The 17687-nt window shown below is 40.7% G+C and overlaps 1 protein-coding gene across 2 annotated transcripts; it reads left to right on the top strand.

The window, feature by feature from the left end:
• Window positions 1445-17190, top strand: LOC110432966 (ubiquitin carboxyl-terminal hydrolase 12-like). 2 transcript variants are annotated; one of them, XM_021454323.1, is made up of 32 exons: window positions 1446-1614; window positions 1925-2006; window positions 2793-2940; window positions 3043-3200; window positions 3318-3583; window positions 3668-3886; window positions 3987-4095; window positions 4176-4291; window positions 5130-5228; window positions 7973-8082; window positions 8681-8755; window positions 8850-8928; window positions 9007-9153; window positions 9227-9307; window positions 9404-9523; window positions 10050-10172; window positions 10719-10796; window positions 11170-11258; window positions 11355-11463; window positions 11621-11689; window positions 11779-11889; window positions 13051-13106; window positions 13194-13371; window positions 13457-13558; window positions 13641-13712; window positions 13808-13873; window positions 14295-14360; window positions 14454-14537; window positions 15483-15599; window positions 16300-16374; window positions 16480-16563; window positions 16656-17190. In XM_021454323.1, exons 1-32 carry the CDS (start codon window positions 1588-1590, stop codon window positions 16695-16697), a joined length of 3357 nt encoding a protein of 1118 aa, XP_021309998.1. In that variant the 5' UTR covers window positions 1446-1587; the 3' UTR covers window positions 16698-17190. The 2 variants fall into 2 exon arrangements, with proteins under 2 accessions (XP_021309997.1, XP_021309998.1); XM_021454322.1 differs by having other exon boundaries at window positions 1445-1614; window positions 11170-11463.

Here is a 17687-nt window from a genome sequence, read left to right as displayed (position 1 = left end):
GCCTGCTGGCACGACACGACACGATTTCTACTCCATAGTGTCGTGCTTGGGCTGCCGCTTAGGCACGGTGGCACTAATAGGCACGGCACGATGTGCCGCCGTGCCGCATAGTGCCGTGCCGATGCCGTGCCTGTGTCGTGCGGCCCATCTGGAAAACTATACTCCTGTAGCAGTGGTGGCGATGCATGGGGTGGAGATTACAGCCACGACGATGGTAAACACGACCCCAACATAGCTCCAACATGAGGACGCTCGTGACGCGGTGGCGCCACCCCCAACAAATGGCGGTGGATCGGCTCCGACCCGGGTTTGGGCAAGTGGGTTTTCTTTTTCTTTATTATTTTTATTCGATTTACCAGATGCAAACCGCCTTAGAAAAAGGTCACATTATCCATAACATTTGATACATCGTGGTTGCCAAAAACGTCTCGGTAAAGCGTTTTTATCTGTCTCAGTTAAAAATATTATAGTAATGATACTATTGAGAATCTAATATGTTTTTAATAGAAGAAAGAGAAAATATTTTTTTTATTAAAAGCTATTCTCGTGCGCACATGTTCTAGGGCCTTGTTTAGTTCACCCAAAAAATCAAAAAGTTTTCAAGATTTCCCGTCACATCGAATCTTGCGACACATGCATAAAGCATTAAATATAGACGAAAACAAAAAAAAAACTAATTAGGCCTTGTTTAGTTCCTGAAAAATTTTGCAAAATTTTTCAGATTCTCCGTCACATCGAATCTTTAGACGTATGCATGGAGTATTAAATATAGATGAAAATTAAAACTAATTACACAGTTTGATCGAAATTGACGAGACGAATCTTTTGAGTCTAGTTAGTCTATAATTGGATAATATTAGTCAAATACAAACGAAAGTGCTACTATTCCTATTTTGCAAAATTTTTTGGAAGTAAACAAGGCCTTACACAATTTGCCTGTAAAATCGCGAGACGAATCTTTTGACTCTAGTTAGTCTATAATTGGACAATATTTGCCACAAACAAACGAAAAGTACTACAGTAGCGAAATTTAAAATTTTTTCACATCTAAACGAGGCCTAAGATAATGGAAAGTTATTTGACGCAATTCACGTTATAAGCTACAAAAGTTAATATTATTTCATAGAGCTAATAACTGCTCGTATATACAGTATTGTTGAAAATTGTCTCAAGAGAGAGAACAACGGTGAATCACATGTCAGAAGGGAATACCTTGTCGGGGTCCCTCTCTCTTGCTCTACTGGCGTGGCGCTCCGCCGCATCGAGCCCATAATATCGCGGCCGTCCATCCCACACTTGCCCTTCATCCCAGCCGTCCACCAACGCACCGTCCTTGCCCCGCAAGCCTCCGCACGAGGCCTGGAACTTTCCACGGGTCCAAAACCTCAATCTCGCTCTCTCTCTTCTCCCTTTCTCTCTCCTCCGCCTCCCCCCTTCCACCCTCGCGATCTCCACCTCCCTCCCCCACCACCCCCGTAACCCACTTCTGGGTGGGCCCCCACATCGCCGCCGGCGGACCCGCGCCTCCCCTCCCTACCTCCCTCGCTACCCGTGTCCCCGCCCCGCGCCGTCCGCGTCCCGCCGGACATGACGACCTCGCCGCCGCCCGCCGAGGTAAGCGTGTGCGAGGGGGAGATACCCTCCCGCCTCGGCCTCCGTTCATTTCCCTACTCCTCCCGCGGGACCTGCCCGCCGCATCGGTCCGCGATGCCGATGCCGCGCGCATCCCGGCCGTCAGGCGGTGCGGGCGCCGTCGCCCTAGGGCTCCGGGGTCGGTTTCCGGGTCGGAGTTCTGGCGTGGAGGGCTGGGCGTGCCTCCCCGTGCGCGCGTACGGAATTTAGGGTTTGGGGTTTTGATGCCTCCGCCTAGTGTTGGAGCAATGGATCTGAGATTGTGCCTCTCTCGTGTTTTTTTTTCTCGCAGCAACAACAGCAGGAGGAAGAGGAGGTGCTGGTTCCGCACGGCCCCCAACAGGAGCTGCCCAATGGAGCGCAGCCAATGGAAGGTCTGGTTGGCCATCTCCTCTAGCGATTATTAGTTCAGTGGGCTCATGTCATTATGCGTCTGTCAGCTAGTTAGTTGATGTTGTCAGCTAGTTAGTTGATGTTCTGTGACTTGTGGTGTGTAGATACTCAGACCAGCTGCCTAGATAGGCCGCATTTTGCTGTCTCCTATTTGCTATGATATTTTATCAGCCTGCTGTTCATCTGCGGTGTCGCTGCTGATTATTTTTTAATCTTTTGCGCAAATGGCGCCATTGTAAGTGCTGTGGCCAGAGTTATTGCTGTATAACACACATCATGATTGTTTATTTGCTTGTTATATGATTTGGTATTGCTATCCTGTATGGAGCTATAATTTCTTATGTAGTCTGTTCATTTTGTTATGCATTCATTTATAGCTTAGACTAGATATTGTATATTTGGGTGTTTCTAGATTATTGTTATACTATTCCCGAGGTGTTAAGTTGGGTTAAAGCTGGATAGAGTGTGTGGGCCCACACATTTGATGTCTTTATGTTGATGGAAGTTCTTTTAATTGTCATACAGTAATTGTAGGATTGACCATAGTTGTGTTTTCATATGCAAAACCACATTGACATGAGAAGTTCTCTAAGTGTGGTGGGTGCATTTTTTGTTACTATTTGCAGTAGGTTAGAGATGCAAAACGATTTTGAGCCTTTATGCACCATAGACATGGACTCTTTTGTTGTTTTCTTTGCTGCTTTTGTTATGTGACCTAGCATTTGAGTTTATCAGCTATTTATGATTTCTTCTTGTCATCGTGCTAGTTGTGCCTGCTGAGCCAGCTGCTACTGTGGAAAACCAACAGATAGAGGACCCACCAATCTCGAGATTTACTTGGACCATTGAGAATCTATCAAGAGTTAGCACGAAGAAGCTCTACTCCGAAATTTTTGTTGTTGGAGGCTACAAGTGGTAAGTGCCTATTGCTTTCCATTTTACTCTGAATTAGTATCTCTATTAATTTTACCTTTTTTTTTGCTATTGGTAATTGATTTAGTCTTTTCTGTTTTGCAGGCGAATTTTGATTTTCCCTAGGGGAAATAATGTTGAATTCTTATCTATGTATTTGGATGTGGCTGATTCTGGAGTCTTGCCCTATGGATGGACTAGATATGCACAATTCAGCCTCTCCGTGGTTAATCAGATTCACAACAAGTTCACGATAAGAAAAGGTCCATCCTTTTATCATGCCCTTGTTTTTCAACGTAGCACATGTCAAGATATTGATTGGATTCTATACTTTGAGGTTTCAGTAACAAACTTAGGTGTCTGACTTTTGATTATCGCAGAAACACAACATCAGTTCTCTGCTCGAGAAAGTGATTGGGGTTTCACTTCATTTATGCCATTGGGTGAACTCTACAACCCCAGTAGAGGTTATCTTGTAAATGATACTTGTATAGTGGAAGCTGAAGTTGCCGTGTGTAAAGTTGTTGACTATTGGAGTTATGACTCTAAAAAGGAAACTGGCTATGTTGGTCTTAAAAATCAGGGTGCTACCTGCTATATGAATTCTCTTCTTCAGACACTGTACCACATTCCGTATTTCAGAAAGGTACAAACAAGAAAATAACATGTCATTGCTCTTCTGCTCAACCTGCTCAGATAGATACATCTAACTACAGATATCTCTTGCCAGGCTGTTTATCACATGCCCACCACCGAGAATGATATGCCCTCGGGAAGCATCCCGTTAGCTCTACAGTCACTCTTTTATAAGTTGCAGTATAATGACAGCAGTGTCTCTACAAAGGAGCTCACAAAATCATTCGGGTGGGACATGCATGATTCATTTATGCAACATGATGTACAAGAATTGAACAGAGTTCTTTCCGAGAAGTTGGAAGATAAGATGAAGGTTTGACGTCTGTAAGGTCTTTCCTTTTTATGTCCTACGGTGTTGTTTACTGAACCGTTGTAGCTCTGACTGAATTATGCTTGTAAAATATTGATTCAAGGGAACTGTCGTAGAGGGCACAATACAACAATTGTTTGAAGGGCACCACATGAACTACATTGAGTGTATCAATGTGGATTTCAAATCAACAAGAAAGGAATCCTTCTATGGCAAGTGATGATGTTGTTTCCACATGAGTAGCGAAGTTTAAACTGACTGTTGTTTAACCTAGTTGTATATTCTAATGCAGATCTCCAGCTTGATGTCAAAGGTTGTCAGGATGTCTACGCTTCATTTGATAAGTACGTAGAAGTGGAGCGTCTGGAAGGTGACAACAAGTATCATGCCGACAAGCATGGCCTGCAGGTTAGTATTATGGATCCTGTGGTAGTTAAGCTTCTTTCTCTTAGGCAGCATGACCGTATAATCACAGGGCCATTGAAAGTTATAAAGCTGATTCTAACAAAGCTCACATTTATTTAACAGTTAGTACCTAAATAGAATTGTTGAGATAAGGACAAACTTTTTTCTTAAAGCAACTCAGGGAATGCTACTCAATACCACAATTCATTCAAATGATGTTTATGCAGTTTGTGCTAGGATGCATCTAAGGTGTGAAATTATTTACCAAGCAGTTAAGTGAAGTGTAAAGGTCATATTGTGCATCCTCAAAGTTTGAACTTTCTAACATTTCAAGGCAATTATAACATGACATATAACATTATCCAGAGTGGGTAGATTTGTGGGATAGTGTAATCATAGCACATGCTCGTACTTGTTTCTCATCTTGTTGATTTGAGACTTTATGATGTTACTGATCGGACCTTAGGGCCCTCTAAGGTCTCAGGACTTGCTTTGTATGCACACACAGACTCCTTAAGAACCCAGGAATTAGCAAATTAATCCATGCTGTAAAAAACTTACCAACCTAAGAGTTAGTGGGTGGCATTATGAATAAATAGACACCCAAATTTCAGTATGTGGACTCAAAAACTGGTTGGTGGCGGTGTGCACCTAGACCTTCCACCAACTGACCTAGGCTCCGGTCCTAAAGTAATCTACCCTTATTTATCAGCTTAAACCAATATGTAATAAATTGAGCTACTGCTTATGGTATCCCACAGATATCTGACAAGTGGCAACCAAAAACCTGATTTATCATTTCGCTGTATGTTTTTTCTTTACAGAAACTCTGTTGTTTCAGGATGCGAAGAAAGGAGTTCTTTTTATCGACTTCCCTCCTGTTCTGCAACTTCAGCTAAAACGTTTTGAATATGATTTCATGCGTGACACGATGGTGAAGGTTCGTATCAGTGCACTAAATAGTTTTCCTTTTCTTCCGTCAATTAATTTGCTTTTCAGGATTTCAGAAGGTCTTTAGTCATGATGATACATGACTATGTATTCATAGCTTAAGCAGAAATCTTAAGAGGTGCTTAACATGAACAGAAATACTGCATAATGTGGGCATTGGGTTCATTCTATTTTGGTTTATCTGGTGTGAATGGTGTCATCCGGACTTGGCATCGTTTGTTGGTAGTTTTCGATGATTACTTCGATTCCTATGTACTGGATGAAACAATGTTAAATTATTTTGGTCAAGTCAAAGATAGGCTGCCATAAAAAATGACTATATATTGTGATATTGTGTTGCACTGCTACCCTGGGTAAATGGGTCAATGATATATTCTAGGGTGATTGATAAAATTATTTTAGTAAATGTTAGCTGGAAAATCTGTGTTGATTAAATACTAACTCATGCATCTGTCTGTTACATTTAGAATCCACAATAACCATATGGAAAAGCCTAGCCTTTCTATCTTATGTTTCCTTTGAAATATTAATTTTGGTGATTTGTCAAAGCATCTCCAATAGTTTCCAAAAAAATAATTGGTAAATCAATGAGTTCTCCAAGTGGATAAAAAAGTTTGGAGCACATTTGCTGTGTTCTCTACCCATTTCTAAAATCTCGCTCCTAAAAGATAGAAGGCAATTTTACATCAGGAATCCTGGACTATTTTCAAATCACCCCAACCACTTTTATACTTTCTATCTCTCCTGTACCTTTGCATTGGGAACCCTGTCCTATTCATTCTTCCCCATGTCCTTCCACCTCCAGATTGGCTGATTGGCATGCACGCGTATATTTCCATGTGATTGTATGTTTTCCAAGTTTAAAGATTGGGAGTTGAGATAAGGAGTTGTTGGAGAGCGGGCTTTTTTTCAACCTTGCCAAAGAAATCAAGATAGGGAGTGGGTTTGGAAACTCATGGAGATGCTCTCATTTTGGACCTGTGTACCACTGTTTAGATGATATTAACAAGTGTGTGCGCTTGAAAATGAAGTTGCAATAACATGACTTCGTTCGAATGCTGACCTTTTTAGATAATGCATCTCCAAGTTTATGTTTATGGGTGTTTGGTTTCCTGGCCAACTTCTAGCCTGGCTAGAATTCTAGCCTGGGCAGCCTTAGCCTGCGCCACCAAGCCTCAGGGTGTGTTTGGTTGCCTGATTTATTTTGATACTGTCACCTCTTCTCTGAATTGGGAAGGTTACCTCCTTTGGGTTATTTCGTTGAACACATGATAGGCATCGAGCAGGGCACAGCAGCAGCAGGTAGCAGTGGTATTGAGCATGGCACACAGCCAGTACACAGCAGCAGGTAGCAGCAAGGCGAGCAGTGCAAGCAAGGAGGTGATGGCGTGACGGAGAAAGGCTTGCCACTGCCCTGCCACCGTGCCTTCTTGCTCACCAGACGATGGCCCTGAACATAGGCAAAGCATGCGATGCAACGGCCACCAAGCAAGCAAGCAAGCAATCAGAGCAAGCAAACAATCAAGGGAGCTCGGGCTCGGTCACCAGCAGACGCCGAGGAGCTGGTAGCCGCGGACACTGGGGAGCTCGGGCTCGGGACCTCCGTCGGTGACCTCCAGGCTCTATGTCGAAGGGCACCACGACGCGGCGCCGCCGCCTGACGACGGGAATCTGAGCTCGTGGTCGATGAAGAGCGCGGTGGTGGGCAGGCTGTGAGCTGTTGCCGCCGCCACCTGGCTGCCGGCTGGTGCCCTTGTACAGCGACGCCACGGCTGGTTCCCTGGATTTTGCGGTGTTGATCTGATTCCTCCGCGTGACCTCCGAGGTGCTCGAGCTGCTCGTCCTGTCCGTGCTTGTGAAGCACGAGCACAGGCACCACTTCATCCTCGATGTGCTGGAGCTTGTCGAGCGCTTCCTCGCATCCGAGCAGGACGCGTCCGCACGAGGAGAGTGTGCCGGTCATGGAGGGAAGTTCTGCCCGCAGCCATGGAGATTTGACGGGAAGGAGCAGCAGAGTTGAGGAGAAGGACGGGGGAGGCGAAGGGGAACAAGCACAAGGGCTTGCTCGGACCTGGCTAGGATTGAACAACCGAATCGGTCGTTCTCCTGGAGCCGGACTAAAGGGATACGGATGGCCAGCTCTAGCCAGGCCTCAGCTCACTTGCAGGCAACCAAACAGGCCAAAAAGCAAACTGAGTAGGCTCGATTAGACCCAACAAGAGCAAACACTAAAAGTGGAGGATAAATGGCTCTTAAAATCATAGTCACATAAAATGGGTTTGAAGGCATCGCCCCTCAACCCAGGTTCGTTGACTCCGACCTAGATTCATGAGTTCATTTTCGACCCAAAGTGTAAAAATCTCTCGCAAGTAGCGTACCACGTTCGTGACCCCGTACCTTGACCCCATCGACTCAGAAACTTTATGATATGCAGAGCATTTCTGGTCATGGAAGTTGAAGAAGTATATGCTAAAATCTGATTACATGCAAAAAAAAGTTTATGCTCACATATAATTTGTAATATCCTACACTCGCCAGATATACATTTTTCTTCTTTTGTCTGTTCTTTTCATGTGAAAGTATTACTCATCTTGGGCTTGCATAAACAAAATGTGTTTATCTGGAACAAAGTTCCTAAAGTTTTTTTGCTTTATTGTGACCATGTGACATTTATCCTTCTATATTTTTAGTTTTTAGCATGTTAAGGTACTTACCGTCCATTGTGAACCACAGATAAATGATCGCTATGAATTCCCACTTCAATTGGATCTTGATAGAGATGATGGAAAATATTTATCTCCTGATGCTGACAGGAATGTGCGTAATCTTTATACCCTTCACAGGTTAGTATATTTTCTGTTTACTTACATGCATTAAGATTTCAAATATCAGTGATTAGAGATGCCAAGCATTGATATACTGGCTATCTGTTTCCAGAATGATATTTGTGAATTTCTGGCCTTACAATATGGCCTGTCCGTGGACTCTGATAATCACAAATGAGATGATTCTGACATAGAACATAGTTATTGTTACGTGTTGCTTGGATTTTGTATTTTGTCAGATGTTAATATATTAGCTATTCAAGCAATAAAATGTGTTGTTGATTAGATAAACAGACATGGTATTTTTTTTGGGGGGGGGGGATTTCAAACCCTAAACCTTGCTCTGTTACCATGTTACTAACCTTTAATGTTTTAGAGTTTAATTAATCTGACCCTTTGGGATAATAGTCATATATATAGAATTCCTTATGGGCCATATAGGCCTTGAGATGCTTAACAGTCTTCTTAAAACTTAAAAGGTGTTAACTGGATGCAATTTATGGTGATGCATTTATTAACTTCTTAAAACTTAAAAGGTGTTAACTGGATGCAATTTATGGTGATGCATTTCTGTTAATAATTATATCGGTGCAGCTCATAACGAATACTCTTACAGTGTTCTTGTCCATAGCGGTGGTGTTCATGGTGGGCATTATTATGCTTTCATACGACCTACCCTTTCTGATCAGTGGTATGCCTGCTTCATCTTAGAAACATTTTGCGCATGCTTTGATGACTAGTTCATTTGATCATGTCAAGTATTCACTGGAGCAAAAAATTCTCAGGTTCAAGTTTGATGATGAGCGTGTGACAAAAGAAGATGCAAAGAGGGCACTGGAAGAGCAATATGGTGGTGAGGAGGAGGTATGTTTCAATTTATAAGGCTACAATTATTGTCTTCGGTATCTTACAAACATCAAACTTATCAATTTTGTTTTGCAGCTACCTCAGACAAATCCTGGATTGAACAACACTCCCTTCAAGTTTACTAAATATTCAAATGCATACATGCTTGTGTACATTCGTGAAAGTGACAAAGACAAAATTATCTGTAATGTGGATGAGAAAGATATAGCAGAGCATCTTCGGGTAAACTGTCCCCTAAGATTTGAGTTTCATTGTGTCTTCTTTTGTTGGCTCTAATACTTAAATCTGCTCTCAGATTAGATTGGAAAAGGACCGTGAAGAGAAGGAACGCCGGAAGAAGGAAAAAGCTGAGGCACACCTCTATACCATAATCAAGGTGTCTCAGTCAACCTTCTGTGCATAGAGCATGAATTGTCATAGCTTCAGCGTCTTTTTCTGTTTCGTTTTGTTATCTTACACCCCTGTTATATAGGTTGCAAGGGATGATGACTTAAAAACTCAGATAGGGAAAGACATATATTTTGATCTTGTTGATCATGATAAAGTCCCAAGCTTCCGTATCCAAAAGCAGATGACCTTTGCTCAGTTTAAGGTAATTACATGATATGAGGGTGTATCTTAGCATGTCCTACCAAAGGAATATGATATATCTTCAATCTGCTAGCTGTTACTCAAGGACTCAAGTAGTTTTCCCAGTGTCACATGTTACTGTTAAAAGCACATTTGAGTTTATCTCAGGCAGACCAACTGCCTGTTCATAGTTCACTATAAGAATTTAAGTGGTCATAAGCTTTAAATGGTGCAATAATAGATTACCTTTAAGAAATGTGTTTTGTTGCCCCTTTTCATTTTTCACACCTGAGGAGTTAGGGTTTGTATGCTGCACTCGTACTCACATCAATCCACGTGTGTAGGAGTGGATTGAAGTGGAAATTAGTTAATTTTCCACCCCCAATACACTCCAAGACACATGGATGAGGTGAATACGAGTGTAGCCAAACAAGGCCTTGAGGAATCATTTGATGGTTGATCTAATAAGAAATTTTCATTTTTTATAGGAAATAGGATTTAATTTCATAGTTGTCATACTGATTACTCATCCATGAAGTGCTTTACAGGAGGAGGTAGCAAAAGAGTTTGGCATTCCTACACAGTTTCAGCGATTTTGGCTGTGGGCCAAGCGGCAAAACCATACTTACCGACCTAACAGGCCATTGTCTCCTCAAGACGAAGCGCACACTGTAAGATGATTTCGTTACACATTGAGTTGGACAAAACACAAAAGGATGCCTTAGCAATCATTCTTTTCTAGCCTTTTTTATGTATGTTGTGCTGCACTCTCAGGGGAGCATTTTGATTTACAGAATACCCACCTCAAACACAAAAGAAAGAAAAAGTCTGTTACCCTGTTTTTAGGCCATCTGTGTTGTGCTTGGAAAGCTGCATGATGCACACTAATTTTACAAATGTGTATTTGAGATTTTGAGTCGTCAGTTTCTATTACTGTTTTGTGAAGTATGCTTCTTTTGGATGTTAAGGTCCTTATTTCCTTTAGTTTGATTCGTACTTTAAGTGATGATATCATACATGCAGTATATGAATTAGTTCAACATCATTAATAATTTACATAGCAATGACATACTTTGTTGCCGTTCTAGCCATTGTAAAATCCGTTGCCTTTTCTTGAACTCAGTTTTACTGTGGGGTTTATTGTTGAGATGCTACCTCTATGTTTTTTCATCACTGTAAAGGAACATGCCAGTTCTAAAGGAAAGCATTTTATATAGGTTGGGCAGCTAAAGGAACTGGTGAACAAGGCCCACAACGCTGAGCTGAAATTGTTCTTGGAAGTTGAACTTGGACTGGTAATAGCTTCTTTCCTGCGAGTTTTTATTTATTTGAGGTGCAGAAGGTGTTTGACTGTAATCCAAAGCTTGCCGCTCCTCCCTTAGGCAAGTTTGATCATACTAGTAAGGTGTTTGCTTGCTACTCATAAGTTAGGCATGCCAAAATTGTTTCCAGCTTGGCCTCACACATAATACGTAGAAAGAATTGTGGCACCAATTTTTTTCGCCGCACTGTTGGCAAGTTAAGCAGGAAATAATGTTTGCCTCACTTGAGCATCTTGGGATGAACCATAAGGACCTAAATTTTCACACTTTCTATTTCACCAACACATTAATATAGTTCGATTTGAAATTGATAAGATCTATTCTCATTCTTTTGCGGGCAATGTAGGACCTTAAACCTCTTCCTCTCCCAGACAAGACTAGAGAAGATATATTTCTTTTCTTCAAACTCTATGAACCAGAAAAGGAACAGCTGCGGTACTTCTCATACATTCCAACACACTACTATCTGTCATACACTCAATACTTGATTTTTCGTTGGATATTTACTCTTCTACTGGATGGAATTTTCAGGTACGTTGGTAGGCTCTTTGTAAAGGCTTCAGGAAGACCACAGGACATTCTGCCGAAGTTAAGGATGCTGGCAGGTTTTTCACAAGATGATGATATTGAACTGTATGAGGTTAGTCTAGTTTTTTGGAAAGGTTACATTGCCAATGCTTATATAATAGTATGCACATTGTTCTGGTTCTATCTTATTGTTTGCCTGTGATGATATTTATATAGGTTTCTAATTATTCCATTTCATTATCTTAATGCATTTTTTTCATCAATTTTAGGAAATTAAGTTTGAGCCCAATGTGATGTGTGAATACATTGATAACAGGCTTCTGTTTCGATCTTGTCAGGTAATGCTGAGTGTCAGGTTGTTTCTACTTAATAATATCGTACTTATTTTTTGTGATGCTTTCTTACCTGGACTTATTCATGTTCGCAGCTTGAAGATGGGGACATAATTTGTTTTCAAAAATCTTCAAAGCCAGATAGTGCTGACCGATATCGATTTCCTGACGTCCCATCCTTTTTGACGTATATACGTAACCGACAGGTATCTAGAGTGTCCCATGTACTAAGTTGAACTTCTCTAGTTTTGACCAAGATATAGAAGTATGCACAACACCTACAACACAAAATTAGTTTCATCAAATCAACCATGAAATATGTGTTGATAGTGCATTTATTTTGTTTTATTGATGTAAATATATTTTTCTATGAATTTGGTCAATATAAGAAAAGTTAATCTTAGGACAAACTAAAACGACTTGCATTTTGGAATAGGCGTACTGAATGCTATTTGAGATTTAATCCCCCAACATTGTACATGGAGGATCTAAAAGACAACATTTGTGCTAAGTTTTTTTTTGGGTGCCTATTTTCTGGTCGATGATCAATTACAACACAAAGCTGTGTGAACAATACAACATTTCTCCAGAAAAGAAAACAAACACTTTGTTTAACATCTTTGAATAATATATGATTTTGCCCGTAATCTCGTTTGCTACATTTTGCGTACTACTGTTCTCTAAAGATTTAGTCTGTGATTTACATCTTAATCATGGTTCAAAAAGGCGGTGCCTAGGCTCCGCCTAGGGCTGATTAGTCGCAAGTCGGAGGGTGTCTGCCTCGCCTAGGGGGTAGGCGGACCCCTAGGCGGCGTCAGCTCGTCAGCGGCGCCGGTGGGGGAGGAGGTGCGGGCGGGCGGCGGCGGGTGCGAGTGGCGGCAGCAGGCGCGTGCGGAGAGGGGATAGGCGATGTCCCTCCACCGGTCTTGTCCTCGCCGTGGATGTTGGACGGCAGTGGGTGGAGGTGGCAACATCGACGGGGGCGGCGGTTGCTGCGGCCGATGGAGAAGGAGGCAGCAGTTCGGGCGAGATGGCGGACTCGAGCAGAAGAGTTCGTGTGTTCGGGAGGGAGAGAGAGAGAAAGGGGAGGCCATGTCGGTGGGGGTTACAGGCTTACTACTTGGGCTTTTAACTGGGCCTTCTTCTCCTCTTTCTCTCCAATATTGACCACTTATCTCCTTTGTTTTCTTTTCTTTTAAGTATATATGCATGTATTAGTCACCGCCTAGCCACTGCCTTGGAAACGCCTAGGCTCGCCTAAGCTCGCCTAGGCTCTAGGCTATGGGCCACTGCCTAGATACCGCCTAGCACCTTCTTGAACTTTGATCTTAATGCTATCATATGATTTATTCTGCTGTAATATTTAGGTGGTCCACTTCCGTTCACTGGAGAAGCCCAAGGAGGATGATTTTTGCCTCGAGATGTAAGAATTGGGACATGTTGTGATTAGCAAACTTGATACTCTGTACTGCTAATGAAACCTTTTCTTTTCCCGTTTTTTTGTATATAGGTCAAAGATATTCACATATGATCAAGTCGTGGAAAAAGTAGCTGAAAAACTTGGCGTGGATGACCCATCGAAAATTCGGCTTACATCACATAATTGTTATTCGCAGCAGCCTAAGCCCCAACCAATAAAGTACAGAGGCGTTGAACGTCTACTTGACATGCTGATCCATTATAACCAGGTCACTACATTCAATTTTGATCTATGTTACAATTTGTTTCCATGCAAGTGAAGTGAAAAATAACATATATCTTTTCATCTGTCAGACTTCTGATATTCTGTACTATGAAGTATTGGACATACCACTTCCAGAATTACAAGCGCTGAAGACATTAAAAGTTACATATCATCATGCCACAAAAGATGAGGTTATTTTCCTGGACTTTCTCAATCATGGTTGTTGACCTTTGTATGTCTCTTTGTCCTAAAATATGTTTTGTAAATCATCAGGTGTCAGTTCACAGTATAAGATTGCCAAAAAACAGCACTGTTGGTGATGTGCTAAATGATATTAAAACGAAGGTATCTATTTATTATCCCTTGTTTTTTATTTGACATACTCTTTTTATGGGGTCCTTTGCATTTGTGAAATTAACTTATGTCTTGTATCGTATCAGGTTGAGTTGTCTCATCCCAATGCTGAGCTAAGATTACTTGAGGTCTTTTATCACAAGATATACAAGGTGCTAATTTGTGATTAATTATGTTGCATTTATGTTTTATTGTGTACTCCCTCTGTCCCTGAATGCTTCAATTCCTAGAATCTGTGCTAGTCAAACTTTTTTAAGTTTGACCAACTTTATAGAAAGGAGCATACATATCTATGACGTAAAATGAATATCTTATGAAAATATATTCATGATAAATTTAATGGTACTAATTTGGTACTATAAATCTTAGCTTTTTTTTCTCTAGAAATTCGGTCAAAGTTTAAAAAGTTTGACTTAAAAACTCTAGGAATTGAAGCTTTCAGGGACAGAGGGAGTATGTACTTAGTTAGGGGCATGTAGGCAAAAAATAATATATGTATTTTGCTAAGTACGCATGCATCACATACTAGCAAACTTCACAGGCTTGTTATTTAACCTGTAATAATTCCTGCAGGTATTTGCAGCAAATGAAAAGATTGAAAACATTAATGATCAGTATTGGACACTGCGTGCAGAGGAGGTATGTTATTTCATGCTTCACAACTAGGTTGGTTTTGAAAGGTTCTTATTTGTCTCTTACTTACCAATGGCTACTTTTGCCTTCTCTTTCTAGGTTCCAGAGGAGGAGAAAAACCTTGGTCCCTTTGATCGTTTGATTCATGTATATCATTTTACAAAAGATACTCAAAACCAAACGGTAATAATGGAAACTTGGCTAATGTTCGTCTGTATATATAAAAAATAATACAGCTTAAGTTCTAGAATCTAGTGGTGCGATTCTTTTGGTCATTAATTCATTGTCACCCATAGTCTCAAGTAGTGTTGGATGACTTTGGTTACCTTTTTTTCCTAACTGTTGCCTCAGTGGGTGTGCCTTCAAATATCCTTTTAGATAAATTTGTATTTCGTTGTGCTGTGTCAGGGTGTGCGCGTTATACATGTTCACTGAGTTAAGCAGGTTCTAGGAATTGATCCTACCTTGGTGGGACCGTGGGGGTGTGCTGTACACCCCCCACGTCCAGTCAGAGTTGGTTGAGTTTTTTTTATCGTGGCTCTAATTCTTTCTATTTTCATCTGAGTATTATTTGTTGGATATATGTTGAAAATAAGTGCTATCTAACAGTATCTTTCTCATCTTGTTCACATAATTCTAGTAATTTCCCTTAGGTATGTATATATCTTGAGTACAGTTGTCTTTAATAACTAACTATACTGTAACAGTAGGATAAATTTGCTGAAGTGATACTTTTGGGCATTAGTTACTATTTTGTATCCTTGTTATACTGTACGTTTGACATTATAATGCTCATTCTTGCTCAATTTTCTTTAAAATACTTTAGGAGCCTCTGTGTGTTTTATTGGCCCTGGTTGAGTAGTCCTTGTTCATGGTAATCTTGTACTGTGGGTGTGTGTGGTGTCCGGGGGCCTCTCTCTCCTGTACTAGGAGTGGAATCTTGACCCTCCTATGGACTATTTTTCTTCTTAATGTTAATGAAATGACACATAATTCTCCTGCATTATTCGAGAAAAAAAAAGATATATGACGTTGGGAGAACAATACTGCTATTCAGTAACTGTCAACGTTCAATCATTCTGATCTTAATAGCATATGTATACTGAATATTTGCATTGTTCTCAACAGCAAGTTCAGAACTTTGGAGAGCCTTTCTTTATGGTTATCCGTGAGGATGAGATCCTATCTTCTATCAAAGAACGTATACAGAAAAAGCTTAAGGTTCCAGATGAGGACTTCTCTAAGGTAATTCTTTATATGTTTCGATATGTGTAGGTTCCTGACTTCATGTTATATTTTGTTCTTAAACCATTTGATGTCTTGCTTGTACATCTTGTTAAGAAGTGATGGTGGAACATGCATGCTGGCCAGTTTTCAGCACTGAATTTGCCCTCTAGCATTCGAAGGTGCCAAACCTCCCACAGTGCATAATGCAGCCAAGGTGGACCACATTGGCAGTCGCCCACAATAATTGCCTCCTAGGTGTTAGGTGTCACCCCACTGCCTAAGTAATTAGTGCCTAGCATTTCTATTCTTTTAATATTTTATACTTCTCAGTATGCTGACTAATAAAAGATCCGGTATTTGGTAAGGCTTAAGAAACATCATTAAGAATGGGCTAAATGGTGGTCTGCTTTTTGTTCATGATAGTCTTCATTTTAGCGAAACAAGCTTAAGAAATCATTTCTGTGCCATGAAAAATATGAATAGAGATGTTGGTATTGTACAATAGTGCAAGGGTCTTATCTTGGTGATTATATGCATGTGAAAACCATAGTTTCGGCAACCTCAGCTGTCTTTTGATGGTCAGAGTTTTCTGGTCCAACCTTGTGTTTTTGACAATTACTGAAGTAATCTGCAGTTATTGTGAATTACATGAACAGTAGCGTTGGTTGGTTTCATTGTCTGTTTGCTTGTAAGTAACCAAACTTTGCTATTTGGACAGTGGAAGTTTGCATACATTTCACTTGGTCGTCCAGACTATTTTGAAGATTCAGATACTGTAGCCGTAAAATTTCAGGTACAATCAGGCTTTTATAGCTGTTCGCTGAAGCATTTATTGTCTATATCTTCTTTATGTTGCCAGCATCTTAACTTTATCTTTTTGACATTTAACCTTATTAAGAGAAACATGTACGGAGCTTGGGAGCAGTATCTTGGACTGGAACATCCAGACACCGCTCCTAGGAAGGCACACACGATTAATCAGGTAGAGCTAACACATTGTTCCCATTGCCTTGCATTTCTACTGATTTCACCTTTTTTGTGATCTGTAATGTCTACTGTGTGCTCATTGTGCAGAACCGGCATTCATTTGAGAGACCTGTAAAAATTTATAACTAGGCATGTTAGAAATTTGAGGGATGAGCTACCAAAGCAAGGGCTGAAATTGCTGTCTTGAAATAAAGTGTGCCATAGCCCGGGCATGTTGCTCAGGTTTTTCGCTGGAGCTGTTGAGCTAGTTCAGGAGACTTTTAAGTATGATCGGGGTGGCTTCTCATCTTTCCCCGTTTTGCCCCGGATATATAAAGTTGTGCAGAGATGACCCCACCGAACAATGTCTTTAGTAGATAAGCCAGTATTTCCCGTTAGGTGACTTTATACAGTCGAATAGGCGACGTTTTAGTCGATCACTTTGTTCAGTTGGTGCTAGGAAGCCTTGAGCTGTTGAGGGTACTTGTCCTGCTGTATATTATTGACGCGGAGTGTACAAGTCTCTGTTGTTGACAATTACACGGTGTCTTGTAATTTCAATGATACATTTCTACATCCTTTCGTGTGCTTGATGTTGGATGATTTCGATTTGGCATTAACAGCTAGACATTTCGTGATGTTAGATATTATAATAATTACTTCCTTTTTCAAATTATAAGACATTTTTTGTTTTTTCATATACATTGTTTTCACTATGTATCTAAACGCTAAGTGCATAGCAAAATCTATGTATTTAGAAAAACCAAACGTCTTATGATTTGGAACGAGGGGAGTATAAATAGCAGGACAATTCGTTTCCAAAACTGACGATGCCTATTTGCAGGTTTGCGGTAATATCTAGACTTTTTGTGTTTGGAATGAGGGGCAGCTTGTTTTGACGCAATGAACCTGATTACCCTTGTTTGACGTACGTCTTGAATTCGGTTTAGTTCCATCTGAATCCAAAAACTTTTTATTGTTTATCACATCAAATTTTGCGACACATACATGAAACATTAATTATAAATAAAAAATAACTTATTACATAATTTGTTTATAATTTGCAAGACATCTTTTGAGCCTAGTCTATAAACAAAAATAGTATCTAAAAACTTTACTCAAGGAACTAAACAAGGCCTG

Source organism: Sorghum bicolor, chromosome 2 (assembly GCF_000003195.3).
Source record: "Sorghum bicolor cultivar BTx623 chromosome 2, Sorghum_bicolor_NCBIv3, whole genome shotgun sequence".
Classification (NCBI taxonomy): domain Eukaryota; kingdom Viridiplantae; phylum Streptophyta; class Magnoliopsida; order Poales; family Poaceae; genus Sorghum; species Sorghum bicolor.
This window is presented reverse-complemented; position numbering and strand designations above follow the sequence as displayed.

What these genes read in the sequence shown, in the direction of transcription:
- LOC110432966 (XM_021454322.1), top strand. Translation starts at nt 1,588, where the DNA reads ATGACGACCTCGCCGCCGCCCGCCGAG. An exon ending in CAAGTTCACGATAAGAAAAG is followed by an intron (nt 3,201 to 3,317) that starts GTCCATCCTTTT and finishes TGATTATCGCAG; the next exon opens with AAACACAACATCAGTTCTCT. An exon ending in ATCATGCCACAAAAGATGAG is followed by an intron (nt 13,559 to 13,640) that starts GTTATTTTCCTG and finishes GTAAATCATCAG; the next exon opens with GTGTCAGTTCACAGTATAAG.